The sequence below is a fragment of the Rhincodon typus genome, chromosome 1 (genome assembly GCF_021869965.1).
Source record: "Rhincodon typus isolate 14 chromosome 1, sRhiTyp1.1, whole genome shotgun sequence".
Lineage (NCBI taxonomy): Eukaryota > Metazoa > Chordata > Chondrichthyes > Orectolobiformes > Rhincodontidae > Rhincodon > Rhincodon typus.
The window spans coordinates 60138378-60157766 of NC_063332.1; the positions used below are offsets into that span (position 1 = coordinate 60138378).

Genomic DNA, 19389 nt, shown 5'->3' on the forward strand with positions numbered 1-19389 from the left:
ATGGGTGAGCTTTAGATTCTGAGATTCTGGGACTGGCTGTGGGAAAATGCTACCTGTACAAGCCAGACAGGGTGCACGTGAGCAGAGCTGGGATGAGATCCTTGCAGAGACTTTGCTGGTTTTGATGGGAGAATTTCGAACTAACTCAGCAGAGGTGTAGGAAACAAGAGACACCATTAGAGAGAATGGAGTGCACAAAAGCATTTGGACAGGTTGACAATACTAGTATAGAGAATTAAAAATCAATTGGTGAAGCTGGAATAAGAGAGAAAGTAATGAAGTCTAAATCAAGGTTCCTGTGCATGTATGTGAATAAGTGGAATATAGTAAATTAGACTGGGGAGTTGCAGGCACAGATTTCCATGTGAAAATATGACTTGTGGTTTTTAGAGAGACTGGCTCAATGATGGTCAAGACTGGGTTTAAATATTCCAGGGTACAAAGTGTTCAGAAAACATTGAAAAGGAAGGCAAAGAGGAGGCATGGTGAGCTTGGTTAAGGAATGCATTGCAGTGCTGGAAAAAGAGGACATCTCAAAGGTTTTAAGAACAAAGTCAATCTAGCCAAAGCTAAGGAACAAAAAGGGTACAATTACGTTTCTTAGTGTAGGTCGTTGTTCACCAACTAATGCAAAGGATGTAGACAAACAAATCTGCAGGGACATTAGAGATGCGAACATTATGGAGTGATTATAATTGGAGACTTTAACTACCTGAATGCAGACCAGAACAGTGGTACTGTTAAGCGCAGTGAGGGACAAACATTCCCAGACTGTGTTCAGATAAATTTTCTACAGTTGTATGTGTCCGCTGCAACAAGACAGGATACACTGTCAGACTGATTCTTGGAAATGAGGTAGGCCAAGTGGTTCAGGTGTCCAAGTGGGAACATTTAGGAGACAGTGATTATTGCATCATCAAGTTTAGGGTGATGATAGAAAAGGACAACAGGCAATCCAGAGTAAGAATAGTTTTCATATTTTCTCAGCTTTCTCACAATTTCCCACTCTGCTGCAAGGAGAGAAAAATTATGCTGTTACTGTTAGTTTGAATTTATTTTCTTTTTGGAACATTTAAACAATATTTTGTTTTAGCTCTCTGCCTGCCACGTTTCTTGTCAGGGGTGGCTGTGATGTAAGTATGTTTTTCTGCTCATTCCAGCTTTTCTAAGCATTCTGTCATGCTAATTGGCATTTTGACATCTGGGACATCCTTTGGTTCTCTGTTAAGAAGAGACAACCTACAGTTCCAGCAGATTGTTTCTGTTTCTGGTATTCAAGTCCATGCAAGTGCATTTTTGTCCTTTTATGAACTCCTCCTGTCTGCCCTCTCCCAGAATCTTTCAGAATTAGGATTAAAAAGACTAAAAGTGGTATAAAGTTCTCTTTTTTGAAGCCACCCAGAGGATATTCATACCAACACAGAATTGCCAACGGCCTGAAAAGGTGGAATTGTACTGCAGAAGTATATTTGCTTAAAAACAAGAGAATGATGTACCTTTATTTATCCTGAAAATGTTTTACAAATGAATTCTTTATGCATGAATTTTCATATATTAACACTCAATCCAGACATACCAATCTTATGCTTTATTTTGTCTGGTTGAGCTTTAGCTAGAGATTCATGATTAACCCATTTGCTTAAGAACATGCCGCCTCAGAAAAGAAGTAAAAGGTAATAATGGCACAAGAGTCATTCTCTAATTTTCTACTTCAACTTCAAAATTGCGAATCAGGCCCTCCAATGTCACTGTATTCCAGTTTGTATATGTGAACAGCTCCCACATGAAATGGGTGCATGTGTTGCTGACTCACTTACAGGGGCATCTAAAAATTACATCTGAAACACCTGTATGTCCAAGGTACCCAATTCCTTTCATTCCTCACCATCAAACTACCAACTGCCCACTTTTCATATAAGACACAGCAAATGAAAATGATCTATTCTCTGCACAGATGCTGATTGACATTTTAAAGATTTCTGACATTTTTCTTTTGATTACAAATTGCCAGGCATAGTCATAGCATTATAGAGTCATACAGCATGGAAACAGGCCCTTCAGCCCAAACTGGTCCATGCTGACCATAGTGCCCACTTGGCTAGTTCCAATTGCCTGAATTTGGCCCGTATCCCTCTAAACCCTTCCCATCCATGGACCTATCTAAATGTGTTTTAAATGTTGCTATTGTACCTGCCTCAACCACTTTCTCTGGCAGCCCATTCCATATACGTACCACTCTATGCGTGAAGAAATTGCCCCTCAGGTTCTTCTTAAATCTTGCTCCTCTCACCTTAAACCTATGCCCTCTGGTTTTCAATTCCCCATCCCTGGGAAAAGACTATATGCATTCATCCTATGTCCCTCATGATTTTATACACTTGAATAAGGTCACCCCTCATTTTCCTACGTTGCGAGGAATAAAGGCCTATCCTGACCAACCCCTCCCTAAAACTCAGGCCTACTAGTCCTGGCAACATCCTTGTAAATCTTCTTTCCAGTTTACCTATGTCTTTCCTATAACAGGGTGACCAAAACTGTACACAATACTCCAAGTGTGGCCTCACCAATGAGTTATACACCTGTAACATAATGTCCCGACCCCTACATTCAATGCCTCGACTGATGAGGGCCAGCATGCTAAATGCTTTCTTCACCACCCTGTCCACCTGTGATGCCGCTTTCAACAAACTATGTACTTGTAGTCCAATAACATTCCTCAGGACCTTATCATTTACTGTATAAGTCCTCCCTTGGTTTGGCTTTCCAAGGTGCAACATCTCAAACTTAACTGTATTGAATTGCATTTGCCATTCCTCAGCCCACTTCCCCATCTGATCAAGATCCTTCTGTAATTTTTGATAACCTTCTTCACTATCAACGATACCTCCTAATTTTGTATGATCCATAAACTTACTAATCATGCCTTGTACATTCACATCCAGATAATTTATGTAAATAGCAAATAACAAAAGTCCCAGCATCAATCCCTGTGGCACACCACTAGTCACAGGCCTCCAATCCAAGAAATAACCTTTGACCATCACCCTCTGCTTCCTACCATTGAGCCAATTTTCAATCCAATTAGCTAGCTCTCCCTGGATCCCAAGCGACCTAACCTTCATGACCAGCCTGCCATATGAGACCTTGTCAAAGGCCTTACTAAAGTCCATATAGATAACATCCACTGCTCTACCCTCATCCACCCTCTTGGTTACCTCTTCGAAAAACTTCCCGAGCACAAATCCATGCTGACTGTCCCTAATCAGACCTTGACTATCCAAACTTTGGTTAATCCTATCCCTCAGTATCCTCTCCAATAACTTGCCTACCATTGATGTTAGGCTCACTGGCCTGTCCCTGGCTTGTCTTTTCCACCTTTCTTAAACAATGGAACAATATTAGCCACCTTCCAGTCTTTAGGAGCTTCACCAGTGGCTAAAGATGAAGCAAAAATCTCTGTAAGAGCCTCTGCGATTTCTTTCCTCGCCTCCCAAAATGTCCGAGGATGGACTTGATCTGGCCTAGGGGATTTATCCACCTAACTGTGTTTTAAGGCTGCAAACACCTCCTCTCTAGTAATATGTATGCAGTCCAAAACATCTCCACATGTTTTCCTTATTTCCTTAGCATCAGAAAACACTGAGGAGAAATATTCATTAAAAATCTCTGCCATCTCCTGTGGCTCCACACATAGACGGCCATGCTGATCTTTAAGGGGACCTATTCTCTCCCTAGCCACTCTTTTACACTTAATATAGCTATAGAACCTCTTGGGATTATCTTTAACCATGATAACGATACATTGATTTGTTTTTGTGTGTACTTGATTGCCTTCCTTTACCCGTCGCTAATAAAAGTCTTCCAACAATAATAATTATGCAGAAAATAATGAATTTTGGGCAATTTGGAGTTGTTCTGAGTTCTGATGCTATAACTTTGTTCACTTCTACTGAGTCTTTACTTGATTCAAGCAGTTTTGAGTGGACTCTCAAAAGATCCAATCAAGCAAGAACCAGCATCATGTTAGTAAATGTATTGTAAATTTTTCGAGTTCTGAGCTGGATCCCCTCTGTGCAAATATCCCTGTCAATGTGTACAGCAGCAAAAGAAAACAGTCATGAATTTTCTTGTCAGAATAAGTTGCATTAACAGTTCTGTATTTCGTCCGCTGCTTAACATAGTTACACTGTAAATATGAACTAGAGTCATTTTGTCCACAGGCAAAAAATAGTCAGACTATTCACAAATCAGCAATATACCAGAAATGACTTATTTTCTTTCTAAGAGCTGTGTAACTTAAACCCTGAAGGATAAAACCTTACCAATTGCTTCAGTGCATTTTTGTTTTCTGTGAATTATAAGATAATAAGATATAAAGTTTATATTAGTTATGTGGTTTTTTTATACAACATTTACAAACAAGGAAACCATACTTATATGTAACTTTGAAATATTTAGTGGAATATAATGTATTGGGAAATATTTAATTTTTTAAGCGCTGGCAGTGCAAAGATATAGCATGGAATTCCTTTATGTATGGTACTGGCTAAAAATACAGTTAATTAAGTCTCCACTGGTCAGTGTAGTTAGCTGATTAACCCAATCAACTGGGAATCCATCGAAACTTGAAACCCCCATTTGGTGTCCTGGTGGTAAATGCATTACCCTGAGGAAAAGCTAGTGTTCTTATTGTGCAGTGATCGCGAATTGATGTCTTGAAAGACATATCATTGTCCAGTTCATTGCTATCTGAACTGACCTTGTGGCAGCCCATAGATGTTTGAAGCCCATTGAAAGTTCCATACATATTGATGGTTTCCTGGCTTTCGTTATAACTGGGTTCTTCAGAGTACTGTTTCATCCTGAAACATTTAGAGTCTGTGTCGCTCAGAGTTTGCAAGGCTGTATTGCATTTTTCCGAGATGTCTCTTAAAATCTCATCAACTTTATCACAGTCCTGGTTATAAAAGGAGGTGTCCTCGATTCTTTGCCGCTTAGCTGAGAGTTTTGAGGGAAAGATCTCAGACATGGTGTCATTGATGTTCTGGCATTCCTGTTTCATTAGTTTCTAGTAAAAGTTGAAAGTAACAAATCCTTAATTAATTAGATACTTTAGGTATCTTGTTTACAGTAGTATTCTACAATGGCTTTGCAACAGATGCTGAAACTAAATTGTTACAATGCTGTAGTTTGTCAGTGGATTAAATTGATCGTATAAATCATTAGTGGAAAGCTTGTGGACCAGTACCATTTGACCATGTCTACTGTTGTTAATAGACAAAAGACTTGTGAGGCTTCAATATGTTTTAGGTGATAGTGAAGTGGTGGCCTGTTTTTTCCTTGAGCAGATTTCCTTTCCATTGATGTGGAAAAGAAAACCGCACAGAATGGAAAACAATCTATCAATCTGCTCTCACCACCCAAAGTAAACATCAGCCATTCTAATTCTTTCTGTCTTGCTCTTGATGCATTTCATTTATGCAAAAATCGACTCAAGCTCAAGATGTATTTCTTGTTTGCAAACTGTATGTTGTCCTATGTAACATATAGAAGTACAATGATGACCATTTTCTGGATTTTCACTGGAGTTTATCATGATGGAAAGTGATGAATTCTGTACCATTTGATTAGCCTAGAAGCAGTGATGTAATGGATCAGCTGATACACAGGAATCACAGACATATATAGATATATATATGATTTCACAAAAGCCTGTATGTTATTTTCTAGATTGATACTACCTGAGATAAGTGTAAAACACCTAGAACTAAGAACAAAGAACAAAGACAATTACAGTACAGGAACAGGCCCTTCAGCCCTCCAAGCCTGCACCGACATGCTGCCTGTCACAACCCCCAACAATTCCGGGGACTGTATCCCTCTATTCCCATCCTATTCATATATTTGTCACGATACCCTTTAAAAGTCACTATCATATCTGCTTCCACTACCTCACCCGGCAGCGAGTTCCAGGCAACCACCACCGTCTGTGTAAAAAACTTGCCTCGTACATCACCTTTAAACCTTGCCCCTGGTAACTGACTCTTCCATCCTGGGAAAAAGCTTCTGACTGTCCACTCTGTCCATGCCCTTCATAATCTTGTAGACTTCTATCAGGTCACCCCTCAACCTCCGTCATTCCAGTGAGAACAACCCAAGTTTCTCCAACCTCTCCTCGTAGCTAATGCCCTCCATACCAGTAAATCTTTAAGAAGGATGGCAAGGATAATCCAGCTTATTACAGGTCGGTGAGCCTTACGTCTGTGGTAGGGAAATTATTGGAGAGGATTCTTCGAGACAGGATTTACTCCCACTTGGAAATCCTGGTAAATCTTTTCTGTACCCTTTCCAAAGCCACCACGTCCTTCTGGTAGTGTGGCGATCAGAATTGAACACAATATTCCAAATGCGGCTGAACTAAGGTTCTATAAAGCTGCAACGTTACCTGCCAATTTTTAAGCTCAGTGCCCCAGTCGATGAAGGCAAGCATGCCATGTGCCTTGTTGACTACCTTCTCCACCTGTGTTGCCACTTTCAGTGATCTGTGTACCTGTACACCCAGATCCCTCTGCCTATCAGTACTATTAAGGGTTCTGCCATTTACTATATATTTTCCATCTGGATTAGACCCTCCAAAATGCATTACCTCACATTTTTCCGGATTAAACTCCATCTGCCATCTCTCTGCCCAAGTCACCAACCGATCTATATCCAGCTGTATCCTTTGACGGTCCTCATCGCTATCCACAATTCCACCAACCTTTGTCTCATCGGCAAAATTACTAATCAGACCAGTTACATTCTCCTCCAAATCATTTATATATATTACAAATAGCAAAGGTCCCAACACTGATCCCTGAGGAACGGCTCTTATCATAGCCCTACATTCAGAAACTCACCCTTCCACTGCTACCCTCTATCATTTATGACCGAGCCAGTTTTTTATGCATCTTGCAAGCTCACCTCTGACCCTGTGCGACTTTACCTTCTGTATCAGCCTGCCATGAGGGACCTTGTCAAAGGCCTCACTGAAGTCCATGTAGACAACATCCACTTCCCTACCCTCATCGATCATCGTTGTCACTTCCTCAAAAAACTCAACCAAGTTGGTGAGACACGACCTCCCCTTCACAAAACCATGTTGCCTCTCATTAATACACCACTGATTTCCAAGTGGGAGTAAATCCTGTCTCGAAGAATCCTCTCCAATAATTTCCCTCCCACAGACGTAAGGCTCACCAACCTGTATTAAGCTGGATTATCCTTGCCATCCTTCTTAAACAAAGGAACAACATTGGCTATTCTCCAATTCTCTGGGACCTCCCCTGTAGCCAGTGAGGATACAAAGATTTCTCTAAAGGCCCCAGCAATTTCCTCCCTTGCATCACTCAGTATTCTGGGGTATATCCCATCAGGCCCTGGGAACTTGTCTATCTTAATGTTTTTCAAGACCCCAATACCTCCACCCTTTTGATCTCAACATGACCCAAACTATCTACACACCCTTCTCCAGACTCATCATCCACCAAGTCCTTCTCTATGGTGAATACTGATGCAAAGTATTCATTTAATACCTCGCCCATTTCCTCTGGCTCCACACATAAATTCCATTCCCTGTCCTTGAGTGGGCCAACCCTTTCACTGGCTACCCTCTTACTGTTTATATATGTATAAAAAGCCTTGGGATTTTCCTTAATCCTGTTGCCCAATGATTTTTCATGACCCCTTTGAGCCCTCCTGACTCCTTGCTTAGTTTCTTTCAACTTTCTTTGTATTCCACCCTTGCTTCGTGTGTTCCCAGCCTCCTAGCCTTGATAAATTCTTCCTTTTTCTTTTTGATTAGGCTCACAATATCCCTCATTATTCAAGGTTCCCTAAACTTGCCATACTTATCCTTCATCCTTACAGGAACATGCCACTCCTGAGTTCCCAGCAACTTGCACTTGAAAGCCTCCTATATACCAGACGTTGATTGCCCTCAACCACCTGCCTCCAATCTACGTTCTTCAGTTCCTGTCTAATATTGTTGTAATTTGCCTTCCCCCAATTTATCACCTTCACCTGACAACTATAATTATCTTTATCCATCAGTACCTTAAAGCTTACTGAATTGTGATCACTGTTCCTAAGCTGCTCCCCATACTGAGACGTTGACCACCTGGCCAGGCTCATTCCCAAATATTAGGTCTAGTATGGCCCCTTTCTGAGTTGGACTGTTTACATACTGTTTCAAGAAGTCCTCCTGGATCCTCCTTACAAACTCTGCCCCATCCGAGCCCCAAGCACTAAGTGAATCCCAGTCAATATATGGGAGATTAAAATCCCCACGACAACAACCCTATTACTTTTACATCTTGCCAAAATCTGCCTACATATCTGTTCTTCTAACTCCTGCTGGCTGTGGGAGGCCTATAGTAAACCCCAAACATTGTGATTGCACCCTTCCTGTTTCTGAGCTCAACCCATATTGCCTCACCATATGAGCCATCTGAGGTGTCCTCCTGCAGTACACCTGTGATATTGTCCTTAACAAGTAGTGCAACTCCCCCACCCCTTGTACATCCCCTTCTATCCCACTTGAAACATCTGTATCCTGGAACATTAAGCTGCCAATCCTGTCCCTCCCTTAACCAAGTCTCTGTAATAGCAACAACATCATAGTTCCAAGTACTAATCGAAGCTCTAAGTCCATCTGCCTTACCGGTACACTTCTCGCATTGAAACTGATGCACTTCAGTCCTCCAGACCCGCTTTGTTTCGCAACCGCACCCTGCCTGTTCTTCCCCTGAGTCTTACTGGCCCTGTTCTCGAGCTCCCTTTCAGTCAATTCACCTTTGCTTTGGTTCCCACCCTGCTGCCAAGCCGGTTTAAATCCTCCTGAGTGACACCAGCAAACCTCCCAGCCAGAATATTTGTGCTCCTCCAGTTCAGATGCAACCCGTCCTTTTTGTACAGGTCCCACCTGCCCCGGAAGAGATCTCAATGGTCCAGATATCTGAAACCCTCCCTCCTACACCATCTGTTTAGCCACTTCTTGATCTATACAATCTTCCTGTTTCTAGCCTCACTGGCACATGGCACAGGGAATAATTCTGAGATTACAACCTTGGAGGTTCTGCTTTTTAACTTTGTACCTAACTCCCTGAACTGCTACTGCGGGACCTTATCACTCAACCTATCTGTGTCATTATTACCAATATGTACCATGACCTCTGGCTGTTCACCCTCTCCCTTCAGAATGCTTCCTGCCCGATCAGAGACATCCTGAACCCTAGCACCAGGGAGGCAACCATCTATCAGCCATCTATCTGCCTGCACCTTAGGTGTCACCACATCTCTAAAACTACTGTCTATGACACTTTCCGCCATCCTCATGCTCCTAAGTGCATCCTATTGCCACTCCAATCTATCCATGAGATCTGTGAAGAGCTGCAGTTGGGTACACTTCCTGCAGATGTAGTTGTCCAAGACGCTGGAACCATCATGGATCTCCCACTTCCACAAATGCAGCATTAAACTCCACTTACTTACATTTCTATCACCAATTAAGCTGTTTAAGAAAATTTATTAAACACTTACCCTTACTTATCACTGCAAATACCCAAGGTAGGTCTTCCCTCACTCACCTTCCCAGAATGCTCTCTGGAGCTCTCCCTTTGCTTCTGGTCCTCACAGTGGAGCATGTGTGTTTTTGTTTTAGTTAGAGGAGTTAGGGAAATACTGAGGATGTGTTTGGGGTTGAACTGTCACTTGATAACAGCCCCTCCACAAACCACCACTCTGCTCCCCTCATCCAGCTACTCACCTTCCCTTGAACACAGAAGGTGTCTTGGTGAAGTCCACCTTCTGGAAGCAGTGACTGCACTGATGCAGATCTTCCCCATATCAGCCAATCAGCGTCATCACTCCGCTGCCCTCTTCCAGGAGACACCTATATAATATCTATTACTAATCTATTAATCATTTACAGAATGTGGGTGGCACTAGTTTGGACAGCATTTATTGCCCATCTCTAATTACCCTGGAGAAGATAGTGATTGTTGTATATGTAATTTGCCTTTCAGAGGTTTCACCATTAAAGAATCAATGTGTTTGTATGTATGAAATGTTGTGACTCTACTTGATGGTCAGTTTGCTTTATGTTGTTAAGTTGCATACACAGAAATCAGATAGGTTACTGTAATGTCTCCTTCATAAAATGTCATGTCTTTTACTATTTTAAATAAAAGAACCCACTGAGTTCATCAGTCCCTGACAAATGATTGATTGTTAGACCATTGCCATGAACATGAGATGGTAAACTGCAGAGCAAAATATGAGACAAAAAGGACTGCAGATGCTGGAAGCCAGAATCTATAGGTGTGAGGTTGGAAAAGCACAGTAGGTCAGACAACATCAGAGGAGTAGGTAAGTCAATGTTTTGGGTCGAAGGGTGATGAAGGGTTTCAGTCCGAAATATTGACTTACCTGCTCCTCGGATGCTGTCTGACCTGCTGTGCTTTTCCAGCCTCACACCTATAGACAGAGGAAAATATAAGTTGGTGTTTCCTATCCTGTTTGAACAGTCAGTAATCAAGTGAATCAACAGGTGAAACACATAGTCAACAGTCTAAAATCATGCTGAGGTCAATGATACAACTCTCAATATCTTTTTCCATACAGTATTAGAGAGTTGAAGATACATCCCTATCAAGAGATTAGTTTAACTCACTCAAGGAAGGAAAGGGGTCACACATTTCAGGCAGTGATGAAGAGGAATTTCTTCTCTCAGAGGGTTGATGAGTCTGAGTCATTTAGTGTATTAAAGGCTGAGTCAGAGACATTTTTAAGCAGGACTAAAGCAGTCCATGTTCAAATGCAACAAAATCTGGACAATATCCAGGCTTGGGCTGATAAGTGGCAAGTAACATCGGCACCACACAAATGCCAGGCAATGACCCTCTCCAATAAGAGGCAATCTAACCACTGCCCCTTGACATTCAATGGTGTTGTCATTACTGATCCCCCACTGTCAACATCCTAGGGGCTATCAATGACTAGAAACTCAACCAGAATTGCCACATAAACACTGTGACTACAAGAGCAATTCAGAGGCCAGGAATACTTCAGCGAGTAACTCACCCCCTGACTCCCCGAAGTCTGTGTATCATCTACAAGGCACAAGTCAGGAATTAATGGAATATTCACCACTTTCCTGAATGCATGCAGCTCCAACAACGGTCATGAAGCTTGACAACATCCAGGACAAAGCAGCCCACTTGTTTAGCACCACATCTACAAATGTCCCTTTACCACCAATGCTTATTACAGCAGTGTGTACTTTCTGCAAAATGCACTGAAGAAATTCACCAAAGATCCTCAAACAGCACCTTCCAAACACACGACTACTACCATCTAGAAGGACAAGGGCAAAAGATACATAGGAATACCATTACCTTTACACTCCCCTCCAAGTCACTCACCATCCTGACTTGGAAATATATCGCCATTCCTTCACTATTGCTGGGTAAATATCCTGGAATTCTGTCCCTCATGGTATTGTGGGTCAATCCACAGCATGTGGACTGCATCAGTTCAAGAAGGCAGCTCACCACCACCTTCTCAAGGGCAACTAAGGACTGGCAATAAATTCTGGCCAGCCAGCAACGTCTACGTCCCACGGGTGAATAAAAAAAACTCCTGCCAATACTGTCATGGACAGAGGCAGTTACTGAATGTGGATTACTGGGAATGAGACAAGTACAATTTTCTCTCTTGTTGGTTCCATCACCATGTGCCACAGACGCAGCCCAGCAAATATGTCCTTTAGGACCCAGCCAGTTTGGTCAGTAGCAGCGCTATCAAGCCACTTGTGGTGATGGTGTAGGTCTTTGCCATCCGTCATTCAAGTATTGTTCAACATGGAGCAAGTCATGACAGACTCCCTTCCCGAAAGAACATCAGAAAACCAGATGGGCTTTACAACAATCATCTTTTTAACTGAAGATTTTTATTCTGATTTTGCTAAATTTATGTGAACCATCTGCCTTGGAGAAAAACTCTATCTCTGGAATAGACGTCCAGTGACCATATCAGTACTGCCATTGTCTCCCTAGTTTATGTAATCATTCCGTGATATCATTAGAGCACCATTATTAGAGCACAAATGTTAATTATTTGAATAATTACAAATATTTGCATAATTTATATATCAAAAGTATCATTCAACTATAATTGTATGTTGAGTATTAACATTATTCTTATTGCTATTAGTCTTCAGTCTTGAATAACTAATACATTTTTTTCTGCCTGAAATGTACAAAATGGACAGTTATATGGGACCAAAAGTCCCAAATTCAAAATTGCAGTGTCAGTTTATAGCTAGAAGTACTTTATTAATCTTGTCTAACTGCAATCAGTTTCCAATTTTAAGAGCAAGCTTTAGTCAGAAATGTTTACAAAAATACACAGGCCATATTTTTACATTTTAAAATTTCTGACAGCATGGGCCACTGTGGCTTCAAAGTTTCCAGAAATTCTAATAGTGAACATTTTTAAAATCAATTTGATGCCACAATCGAGTTATTATACTGTATAAGGTGTTAACATTTAACAACGTGAGACCATCCATTTTAGGAAGATTCACAAATTACATGCAGTGAGGTGCATTTGGCAGTGATGCAGAAGTAGGTGCACAGCTGGAACCTAGAGGTTCTTCCAGCCTAGATTAGCAATCAGACATGTTTTGAAATCTTTTCCTAATCTGATGTTTGTTTTATACTTATGTTGCTTAAAAGAGCAAAGAATGATTTGTTTGGCTTATTTTCACCAATGGAAAAACCGTTAGTTATTTGAGCGATGTAAAATGATCAGCATTGCTTTGTTCAGACAAGTTTCTGAAGGCAAAGGTTAGGTTTTGCTCTGCTAAATGTGTTGTGAAAACTGCCTGGCAAGTTCAGAACTCGATACACATAAATACATATCCTAATCTCTTTACAGTTTTCTAAAGTGTTAAAAGTGAATGGGTCCTCAAGTTTGTGGACCCCAACACTTTTTAATATAGGCATGGGCAAATATATAAATAAACCCTGGTCCTCTCATGTAAATAGAACTTGAATTGCTACTATTTATAATACTTACATCAAGTATAGATGCCAGATGTTTTGCCTTACTAGCAAGTTCTTTCAGTTGGACATTTCTTTCCTTCAATGATACAATTTCATACTGTTTTCTCTTTAAAGTGACCTGCAGCTGCAACAGGAAACATGAGTTAACGACAAAAGTGAACATTCTACAAAACCAAAATATTATCCATTGCATTATGATCAGACGGTCAGAAATTTCAATTACATATTCTGTGAAAATCAGGATGAAGGATTGGAATCAATTTTACAGAATTTTATAGCACATGTGGAGGCCAACTGGTGTTCTGTTCTGTGTTGTTCTTTGAAAATATCTTCGCCCTTATTCTCATCCTTTAGTTGTGCTCTTCCATTTATTTTTTCAAATATTTTGGAATTCTGTTGGTTCACTCTTTCCAGGAGGTATTTCCATGTCTCAACAACTCTGTGTAGAAATAATTCAAACTTTTCCGTTCATTTTTTTGCTGATGGGCTTGAATTTATGGTCTCTAGTTATCAACCCACCCATATATAGAAATAGATTTCCTTGAATCACTTTATTAGAGCATCGCTCACTGTAAAACCTGGAGATCTGAAGATGTTTACAGTACAAATTGACACTACTCAGCTCATCATGTCTAGTTTGGCTCTTTGTTCAAGCTATCCAAAACTAATCAACCTCACTGCCTTACTATCACTCCATTGTTCAATATAGTCCTCTGCTGTAAATGTTTATCATTTATCCCTTTAAATATACAATGATTTCTACCTCAATATAAAATTCTTCTTTTGTGTCTCTTCACTGTCTCAGAAATCATTTTAATTTGGTGATGCCTCATCAACTACAATTCCCCCCATCTAGCGGAAATAGGCTTTTCATGTTCGTCCAATCAAAATTCATAAATTTTAAAAACTTGTACGCGATTTCTTATTACCATCTTTTTCGCTAATTGATGTAGTCTCAACATCCCAAGACTCTACTCATTACAGGAATTTCCATATTTGGTTTCCACTCAGTAAATTTGAATTTGCTGGTGTATTTGGTTTTACTAGACTTTTCATAAAACTGCACACAAAAATCAAGCTGTAGATTAACCAATATTTTATGTGGATTCATCATAATTTCTTAAACTTTCTACTTATGCCCTATTTATGAACCCAGATTTTAGACAGTCTTTTTAACAGCACTATCTATCAGCATGTCTGTGGTGAGGGAATTTACTATTTGACCTCAAAATCTACATGGCCTTTCACACTCTTCAGCCCTTCCAATGATACATATATTCCATAACTTACCTCACATTTACTATATTAAATGCTACTTATTATCTGTCTCCCATTTCACTAAAAACTTTATATTCCTGAAATTTTTTAAAGTCCTTTACAATGTTCTTCCGACACTATGCTTCAATCAACAAGTTTCAAAATGCTGTTCCAATACTCAAGTCTAAATAATAAGTATATACCAAGAAAAAAGAATGGCCCCAATGCTGACACAGTCACGCCACTATTTTTCAAGTCCAGTAACAAAGTGTTACACCAATGGTTGTCTGCTGTTCATCAACCATTTTCTGTCTGAATATATTCTTTCTTATAAGATACACCAGATGTTCCAAGACACTTTATTAAATTATTTCTAAAAAAACAATGACATTTCAATTACTGAATTGCTTTAGCTAATTGATTACTTTCAAACAATTCTATCAAATTGGACAGTCAGTTATGGCTTTAACAGAACCATGTTGAATATCATAATTCCCTTTTTCTTTCTTAAAGCTTCCTGATTAATTTAGTCCAATTACTTCTTTGACATCCTTTTAAACTTTCCTTGCTCTACCAAATAAAGCCTCCCATCTCTGGACTTAATACTTCCATAACTTTGTTATCCCTGGATCTCATTTCTCAATTAAGCCAGCCTAAACTGAATCGAATATATTGCTAAGTAAGTTCACTCTGACTTTTGGTGTTACTGACCATTCCGTACAGTGATTATCAGCAAAAGATTAAAAATGATAAATGGACTTCAATGTAACTCCAATTCAGAGATAACAAGGTGTAGAGCTGGATGAACACAGCAGGCCAAGCAGCATCATAGGAGCAGGAAGGCTGACGTTTCGGGCCTAGAACTTTCATCAGAAATGAGGGAGGGGAAGGGGATTCTGAAATAAATAGGGAGAGAGGGGGAGGCGATAGGAGATGGATAGAGGAGAAGATAGGTGGAGAGGAATCAGACAGGTCAAAGAGGCGGGGATGGAGCCAGTAAAGGTGAGTGTAGGTGGGGAGGTAGGGAGGCGATAGGTCAGTCCAGGGAGGATGGACAGGTCAAGGGGGCAGGATGAGGTTAGTAGGTAGGAGATGGGGGTGCGGCTTGAGGTGGGAGGAGGGGATAGGTGGGAGGAAGAACAGGTTAGGGAGACGGGGACGACCTGGGCTGGTTTTGGGATGTGGTAGGGGGAGGGGAGATTTTGAAGCTTGTGAAATCCACATTGATACCATTGGGCTACAGGGTTCCCAAGCGGAATATGAGTTGCTGTTCCTGCAACCCTGCCTCCCTAACCTGTTCTTCCTTCCACCTATACCCTCCTCCCACCTCAAGCCACACCCCCATCTCCGACCTACTAACCTCATCCCACCCCCTTGACCTGTCCGTCCTCCCTGGACTGACCTATCTCCTCCCTAACTCCCCACCTACACTCACCTTTACTGGCTCCATCCCTGCCTCTTTGACCTGTCTGTTTCCTCTCCACCTATCTTCTCCTCTATCCATCTCCTATCCGCCTCCCCCTCTCTCCCTATTTATTTCAGAAGCCCCTTCCCCTCCCCCATTTCTGATGAAGGGTCTAGGCCCGAAACGTCAGCCTTCCTGCTCCTATGATGCTGCTTGGCCTGCTGTGTTCATCCGACTCTACACCTTGTTATCTCAGATTCTCCAGCATCTGCAGTTCCTACTATCTCTAACTCCAATTCAGTTCCTTTAATGTGAGCAGGTACAGCAGTTAACATTGTTTGTTGTAGACGAATATAGACTACTAGTAATTTATGTTTTTTAAAAATTGTAATTTTATTGAATAAACAATGATGTAAAATTTGCACAAATTCTGCATCGTATTTCACTCAGTTTCTATAGCAAGAAAATTCAGTCGCTGTTGCTCAAAAAAGCTAGCCAGTCATGCTAAATATGTGAAATTTGTATATACACAAATATTTAGCAAGGACCAGCTAGTTTTCAGAATGAGCATTACTTATTTGTAATTATTCTTTCTTACAACTTGTACATTGCTGCTAAAGCCTCCAATTATTGCCATCCTGGGTTGGCCTCAATGGTGCAGTGATGGACTTTGATGAAGCTGTACTGTCCATATGGTCAAGGTACTCCCACAGTACTGAACATCAAATATATATACCCACTGGTTTTGTAACAGTTCATACAAATGATTTAATATTTGCCCTGTCTTTGTGGATCCGAGTTTATATTGTACAGATTTGGTTGTTAAAAATAATTCTGGCATAACAGGAGAAATATTTTGATGTATTTTTTTCTTACATGTTCATTTTCATCCAGGGCATCTCCTAGAGCTTTTTGATTTTCTTCTGCCACATCCTTCCAAAATTGCTCAGCTTGTTGCGAGTGATCTGTCTGCAGATTCATCTCCAGCAGAGAGTCTTCCACAGCTGGGACTGAAGATGAAATGCATGCCTCGAGATCAGACACATAGTCAGAAATGGGCAGTTCTGCATCAGTCACGGACATGGGTTGCATCAAAGATGATGGGTCTGTGGACAATAGGGAAAGTAGTTGTAACGTACAGATACTCGGATTAATAAGAACATAAGAACTAGGAGCAGGAGTAGGCCATCCGGCCCCTCGAGCCTGCCCCGGCATTCTGGCTGATCTTTTTGAGACTCAGCTCCACTTACCCGCCCGCTCACCATAACCCTTAATAAATAAAGGCATAGAACAGCAAAGGAAGGAAATTCTGACAAACTGCTAGAAATAACTAGTTATTCCTCAGCTTTAGAAAGTCCATTTCTGGCCATCACACTCAGAATAGATGGCAAAGCCTTGTAAAGGATACAGATGAGATTTACCAAAATGGCTCTGGGATGAGAGAATTCAATAGTGTGGGGAGGCGAGACAAATTTCATTTACCTCAGGGCAAAGAGATTTAATGGAAGAATTAACAAAGATGCTTGGAATCATGGTAGGGTTTGTTTGAAGTAGTTAGGAGGAATTGCCAGGGAATTCATGTTTAAGACAAGTGGGGGAAAAAGTCAGCATGAAAATGTATAAAATTCTCCTGTTCAGCCAGTTATGATCTGAACAAGGAAACAGACACTTTAGGAAGGGAACTAGAAACATTAACTCTGATTTTCTCTTCACAGATGCTGCCAGACCTGCTGAGCTTCTCCAGCAACTTCTGTTTTTATTCTTAATTTATAACAGGGTGCGAAGTGAAGTGCAGCACTCAGGCTCAAGTACAGTTGAGTGGGATCATTTTAAAATACATTCATAGGATGTGAGAGTCGCTGGCTGGCCTAGCATTTAATGCCCTTCCTTGAGAAGGTGGTGGTAACCTGGCTTCATCAGCCTCTGCAGATAGATAGAGCCTCAGTACCATTAGGGACATCCAGGAAAGGGAAAATATTGTTTTCTGCTTGGCTTGGGAACTTGCCAAGCAAATTGCAGTCCTCCTGAAAACAAAAGGCTTTGTATACTGAAGTACTGGTCAGAAATTGCGCATTGCATTTCCTTAGATAACAAGGTGCAGAGCTGGATGAACACAGCAGGCCAAGCAGCATCATAGGAGCAGGAAGGCTGATGTTTCGGGCCTAGACCCTTCATCAGAAATGGGGGAGGGGAAGGGGGTTCTGAAATAAATAGGGAGAGTGGGGGAGGCGGATAGAAGATGGATACAGGAGAAGATAGGTGGAGAGGAAACAGACAGATCAAAGAGGCGGGGATGGAGCCAGTAAAGGTGAGTGTAGGTGGGGAGGTAGGGAGGGGATAGGTCAGTCCAGGGAGGACGGACAGGTCAAGGGGGTGGGATGAGGTTAGTAGGTAGGAAATGGGGGTGCGGCTTGAGGTGGGAGGAAGGTATAGGTGGGAGGAAGAACAGGTTAGGGAGGCGGGGACGAGCTGGGCTGGTTTTGGGATGCGATGGGGGAGGGGAGGTTTTGAAGCTTGTGAAATCCACATTGATACCATTGGGCTGCAGGGTTCCCAAGCGGAATATGAGGTGCTGTTCCTGCAACCTTCGGGTGGCATCGTTGTGGCACTGCAGGAGGCCCAGGATGGACATGTCGTCTGAGGAATGGGAGGGGGAGTTGAAATGGTTCGCGACTGGGAGGTGCAGTTGTTTATTGCGAACCGAGCATAGGTGTTCTGCAAAGCGGTCCCCAAGCCTCCACTTGGTTTCCCCGATGTAGAGGAGGCCACAACGGGAACAGCGGATGCAGTATACCACATTAGCAGATGTGCAGGTGAACATCTGCTTGATGTGGAAAGTCTTCTTGGGGCCTGGGATGGGGGTGAGGGAGGAAGTATGGGGGCAGGGAACGCACTTCCTGCGGTTGCAGGGAAAAGTGCCGGGTGTGTTTGGGCTGGAGGGGAGTGTGGAGCGGACAAGGGAGTCACAGAGAGAGTGGTCCCTCCGGAAAGCAGATAAGGGTGGGGAGGGAAAAATGTCTTTGGTGGTGGGGTCAGATTGCAGATGGCGGAAGTGTTGGAGGATGATGTGTTGGATCCGGAGGTTGGTGAGGTGGTACGTGAGGGCGAGGGGGATTCTGTTTTGGTTGTTATTGCGGGGACGGGGTGTGAGGGATGAGTTGCGGGAAATGCGGGAGACACGGTCGAGGGTGTTCTCGACCACTGAGGGGAGGAATTTGCAGTCCTTGAAAAACAAGGACATCTGAGATGTACGGGAGTGGAATGCCTCATCCTGGGAGCAGATGTGGCAGAGGCGAAGGAATTGGGAATAGGGGATGGCATTTTTGCAGGAAGGTGGGTGGGAGGAGGTGTATTCTAGGTAGCTGTGGGAGTTGGTGGGCTTGAAATGGATATCGGTTTCTAGGTGGTTGCCCGAGATGGAGACAGAGAGGTCCGGGAAGGGGAGAGAGGTGTTAGAGATGGTCCAGGTGAACTTAAGGTTGGGGTGGAAGGTGTTGGTGAAGTGGATGAACTGTTCGAGCTCCTCGTGGGAGCACGAGGTGGCGCCGATACAGTCATCAATGTAACGGAGGAAGATGTGGGGTTTAGGGCCAGTGTAGGTACGGAAGAGGGATTGTTCCA

The 19389-nt window shown here is 42.0% G+C and overlaps 1 protein-coding gene across 1 annotated transcript in view; it reads right to left on the reverse strand.

Moving 5' to 3' along the window:
- Positions 1 to 4603: 4603 nt before the first annotated feature.
- The window catches only part of LOC109931232 (multicilin), a 27347-nt gene continuing 12561 nt past the window's right edge, over positions 4604 to 19389 (reverse strand). Inside the window, exons 2-4 of the mRNA XM_048596882.1 lie at positions 16645 to 16874; positions 13120 to 13230; positions 4604 to 5068 (exon numbers count right to left, since the gene is read on the reverse strand). Of these exons, the coding sequence (XP_048452839.1) occupies positions 4604 to 5068; positions 13120 to 13230; positions 16645 to 16874 (806 nt within the window). The remainder of the gene's footprint in view (positions 5069 to 13119; positions 13231 to 16644; positions 16875 to 19389) is intronic.